General features: G+C 34.3%; 1 protein-coding gene across 2 annotated transcripts in view; it reads left to right on the top strand.

Moving 5' to 3' along the window:
• Positions 1-2406: 2406 nt before the first annotated feature.
• The window catches only part of LOC111087126 (diacylglycerol kinase gamma-like), a 65292-nt gene continuing 62120 nt past the window's right edge, over positions 2407-5578 (top strand). Inside the window, exon 1 of one of the 2 annotated variants that reach the window (XM_022392656.1) lies at positions 2407-2656. In XM_022392656.1, the coding sequence (XP_022248364.1) occupies positions 2591-2656 (66 nt within the window). In that variant the 5' untranslated portion in view covers positions 2407-2590. The remainder of the gene's footprint in view (positions 2657-5578) is intronic. The other variant, XM_022392655.1, reaches the window with a different exon arrangement.

The raw sequence follows: 5578 nt of genomic DNA, 5'->3' as shown, positions 1-5578 counted from the left end.
TAGTCTGTTGCCCAACTGTCGCCAGGGTTAAGATTCCAGTTATTCAATTTTTCCTGGTTTATGATAAAAATGGGGGAAAGTATTAAAAAACGAAGAATGATCTGAGAAATACGGATGAAGGAGAGTGTCTTTTAAAATAATTGAAGCTGTCAAGTAAAAAATTGATTATTTGAATAATTTAACAAATAACTCCGAAATCAAGTTTGTTTGTTTTGAATTTCGCACAAAGCTACATCTACTCTAGCCGTCCCTAATGTAGCAGTGAAAGACTAGAGGTAAGGCAGCTAGTATTCACCACCCACCGCCAACTCTTGTGCTACGAATAGTTGGATTTACCGTCACATAATAACGCCCCTACGTCGAGTATATTTGATGAGATTGGGATTCGAACCTGCGACCCTCAGATTACAAGTCGAGCGACCTAACAAAATGGAGGGTATTCTACTTGCTTAAAAATAAGTATTTTCGTTTGTTGTTAAGAACAAAGCTATATCATGAGCTGTCTGTGCTCTTCCCACCACAATTATCGAAACCTGATTTTTAGAGTTGAAAGTACGCAGCCTTAGCGCTGTGCCACTAGGGGACTTCAAAGGTTTAGTTTAGAAAATAGCTCTGAAAATACACGACTAGAGCCGTATTACGAGAATGTCTGAAGGAGGAAGCGTCTCCTCTTGTTCGGTGATAACAAAAATCAAAGTATAAAGGAAAGGAAACATCGGTACTGATGATACAAATCTAAGTTATCAAGCGAACAAATATTTATATCTTAAACAATGAATATCCCTGGAAAAAAAGACCAAAGTCGGCAAGTATATAAAGGATATTCAATTATGTAAAAAGCAATAACTTAGCGGGGAGGTTATTCAGGTTATTAAAAATATGGTTATTGAATAAATTTTTAAAAAAAGATAAAAGGTTAAGCTGGAGGTAAGAGATAAATAGCGTTGTTTAGAAACAAGGAATATATGACTGTCTACAGTACAAACATAGCCGATGAAGGACTTTATTATTACTATTATAGGAAAGACAAGGCTAAGATATAAATTAATTAAGTATAGATGAAGATCAAAGAATGGAAAGATGTAAGAAAGATTATGGTGTAAGAAATTGGTAAATAAATAAAATATCGAATAACTTAACGCGCCGTGAAGGTGATGTAAGCATAGATAAGTTGCACAATAGTAGAGATTTCTAATAACTAAATAGCAATTTGAAAAAGAAGGGGAGGAGGAAGATACTTCACATGGGTGAGGACCAAAACTGGTTTTGTACACGAAAAACGGGCGGTACTATTGAATGCCGTGTAGTTGTTAAACTGCCCCTAGCGCACCAACTGCGCCCTCAGTCCGCCTTAATTGTCACGTGGCGGTGTATAACTCATTCACGAATTCAGGCCGCATTCGAGCTCCGGTATTTAGCGTGTCGACAGGTGGAGATGTGTGGTGGTCATTTGCTGTAGTGAGTGGACTAAAGTTTGTACGATCTGTGACACAGTTGGATAAGGAAGAGTCATGTCAGTTCTGGGTCGGTTACATCGGCATACTTCGATATGATTACTGGAATCATTGCTACAAGTAATTTCTATTGTACAACTTTAAATATATTGAAAAATTATTTGATTTCTTGTCGAAACTATTGTTTTTTTACTTGCATCTAAGGCTGAACAATTGAAATTTTCTGTGTTTACAGAAGAAAGAAAGTGTCATGATGTTTAAGTAGTCGCAACTGTTCCGTTTTAAACAACAGTTGAAATTTTTTGTTTTTACAGAAGAAAGAAAGTGTCATGATGTTTAAGTAGTCGCAACTGCTCCGTTTTAAACAACAGATGAAATTTTCTGTGTTTACAGAAGAAAGAAAGTGTCATGATGTTTAAGTAGTCGCTACTGCTCCGTTTTAAACAACAGATGAAATTTTCTGTGTTTACAGAATAATTAAAGTGACATGATGTTTAAGCAGTCGCTACTGTTCCGTTTTAAACAACAGATGAAATTTTCTGTGTTTACAGAATAATTAAAGTGACATGATGTTTAAGCAGTCGCTACTGTCCCGTTATAAATTGTACTAAGGGTGAAATAACTCACTTTTCATATAATATCAATTTTACGCGAAGAAGTTAACATGTTTCATGATGCAGTTATGTTAGTGCTTAGTTTTTTCATAATTCTTTAGCCAAACATTCCTTCTTTAAAAAGGACGTACGTTACAACATCTGATTGGATAATATGTTTCACGTCTAAAGAAGCACTTTACAACCAAAAGCAACCAACTAAATAAAAAGACAAGAGGAAAGAGCGCGTTTCAATGTAAAATAGTAGTTATTTCTTTAAAACAAATAAATAAATAATGAATGTTTATTCAATGAAAATTATATTCTAAGTGAAATATTTTTATCTATCAACAATTGTTAGTTGTGGGTGTGTCCAAAAGTGCACGTCGAATGAAATGTATAACTTAACAACTAGGGTTAACAAACAAGACCTTATTATCTGACAACTTTGATGTGAAGAATGTAGAAATAAGGACACGGCAAGAAACTTGTGCTTAAGTAACAGTTTTTACTATCCTGTTGTGGTTTATAACGTGAAGAGAGATGTTCAGCTCCTGCTGGTGTTCTAGTGGGAGGCAAATCATGCCGAAAAAAATATGTTATCGTCACGTAAGTATCTTGTTTACTTCGTATGTTTACTAATACGTTAAATTAATGTACTGAATCATGCCGAAACAAATATGTTATCGTCACGTACGTATCTTGTTTACTTCGTATGTTTACTAATACGTTAAATTAATGTACTGTCTGATGGATTTGTTTTTACGCATTAGCCTTTTTTTGTAAGCTAAAAATAAACCAAACATGATAATTTTTACACTGTTTAGAGTTAGAAATATCGGAGAAATTTAGTGAATGAACTTAGCCTTACACGTTACATGCCACCAGTTACGTATCTCTATACCTTCTTCCCACTTCCCTAAGACACAGAGAGAAAAAACGTTTTCAAATTAAAATCCGTATTCTTGGGGCGTCCAAACACTTCAGATTATAGGCTTGACGACAATACAAACTTCTGAATTCACTCCTACTCCTAAGGCAATGAATGATTACAAAAACACAACGGATGACAACGCATTTAAGCCAGCTAATTATAAGCTTCGAAACAATGTAGTTTTTATTTGTTTTGTCATTTTCTTGTGCAATACCTTTAGCTCTGGTTTCATTAGTACAATTTTATGAATCTATAAACACACAAGAACATCCCCTATTAATAACTTTGTAATTTGGTTTATTCTCACACGACTTGATGAATGAACAGTGAGCTCCGGTAATCAATGTTGCTATTTTTAGCTTCCAGATTGTCAGTGGAAGACGAGTTACAGCACCTAACAACTGAGATATATAGCTGTGTACTGGAAACTAATATATGTACTTATCACTCTGAATTTCTCTAATTAGTGTCGATGTCTTACGAAATCTTTTTTTTTCTTCTGATGAATATTACGTTTTCCCTCTTTTAAAACAAAAATAATAAATGTACAAGACGACATTTTTTCTGAACTGAATACTAAAATGTTTTATAAGCCCTCTTCCCCCTCCCCCAAAAAACACACAAAAAACTATGAGATAAGAAAAGTAAGAATTATTAAGACGTTAGCTTTCAGTGAAGCATTAGATACACAAGAAACCGACTGTGCCCTGTTTATAAAGTTTAAAAGTTTAGATTAGAACATAAGTTACAAATTAATTTTCGCGCATCTCTGAGCTTATATAATTTTGAGAAATATTAAAAAGTTTTTTTTTATTTTTTTAGAAAAAAAATATTTATATCTCCACAGAGAGAAACATGCTGTTTTTTCTATTGTTTCATCTTCTTCCAAACATATTTCCAATCGACAGCCATTTCTTCATTTCTCGGCGGATTGACCTGAAACTTGGTAGAGTTATACCTTGGTCCAATACGCCCAAATACCTTTTTTTTATTTAGGCCATTTTAATTATTTTATGTGGTCAAACAATCGAAAAATGTATATTTTGGGCTCCTGTGCGGTCATATTTACAGCAATCAAGATGAAAATTTGCACAAATATAAATTTTCATGCGTCCAACACAGTGACAATGACACACAAAAGATTGGATTTGTCCATTTTGAGTATTTTTAGGGGGGGGGGGGTCAGAGCTCACAATAATGCATAATTTGGGGGTTTTGGTCTATTACATTTTGGGATTGCGCGGCGGAGACGTGTTTCATTCGCTCGCTATTGTTGGCCTCTCTTAATTTATGCTGCGTTACACCTACGATTTCAATAAGAGAGAGCATTTTCAATAAGAGAGAGAGCATAAAATAATGAATAAGACCTAAATAACAAATAACCAAATTGAAAATAACTTGGACTGTTAGTTTTTTGGTATGAGTGAAAGACTAAAGGGAAGGCAACTAGTCATCACTTGGGCTACTCTTTTGTCAACGAATAGTGGGATTGACGATCACATTATAACGCCTTCACAGCTGAAAGAGCGAGCATGTTTGGTGGGAGGGGGGATTCGAACCAGTGACCATTAGATTGCGAGTCGAGCGTCCCCTAACCATCTGGCAATACCTGGTCAGGGTGAACAGGAGGGAACAAATAAACAAGATGATGGAATTACGTGTTAGTGTATAATTAAGTATATCATATAGTTCTTAAGATCTAGTTATTGTTTATAAAATCTGTTGTTTTGATGCAATTTTATCAATGCAACCCACAACATATTTTTGGGCACACCCCCGGACAGGTTCTGTATATAACTATACAAATGGTCAGACCAAATTTCTGTCTGCCCTGGTGGTGCTCGAGCAACTTTAAATGACTGTTGTCTACGCCACTGGTTTAACAAAACTATATGTTTGCATTGAATGAGCCAAAGTAGTAATAGTTTGGATTATAGTTTTTTTGGCTAAAACAGCAACATCTCGTTTTTATTTCTATTTTCTAAAATAGAAGCAATATGGATTCTGTTTTTCTTAGCTCAGTGATACTAAAAGAACCTTATAACTTTAATCGAGTTCACCACAAAATTATACATAATGTTTATAAAATTTGAAATGTAGAAAAACTAGTAATTTAAACAGAAACTGTACGAAACAGAAAATCTTCTAAAAATATCAGCACAAAAGAAAACAACCTTATCAGTAGGAAAAAATAGCTTAAGTTTGTAAAAATACTTTAAATCGTATTGTTTTCAATCATTCCGAATTGTCTTATAAGATGTCGCTTGAAGGCTTCAAGCCTTTTTGTTTTTTATTGAATATTTTAATAATTGGTTCTTCTGATCAATATTCTGCAACTGTATTATAATAGAGGGCGTTATCACCTGGGTAGTACACTAATTACGCTAGACTTGTTAAAGTTCTTTCGAATGGTACTAGTTGAATTTATTGGAAAAATCTCGCAAAGACAGGTCGTGAATAACACTGAAAATATTGTTACCTGTAGAACAACGACATTCCTTAACATTGTTGCGTCATCGAGATCATGTGATTCTCACGCTCTCTACTTTTAAGAATTATCCTGTACTTTGGCGAATGTTCTAGTTCTTACCAGATAT

This window comes from Limulus polyphemus, unplaced genomic scaffold, assembly GCF_000517525.1.
Source record: "Limulus polyphemus unplaced genomic scaffold, Limulus_polyphemus-2.1.2 Scaffold1763, whole genome shotgun sequence".
NCBI lineage: Eukaryota > Metazoa > Arthropoda > Merostomata > Xiphosura > Limulidae > Limulus > Limulus polyphemus.
The sequence above is the reverse complement of the archived record's forward strand: the minus strand, read 5'-3'. Positions and strand labels throughout refer to the sequence as shown.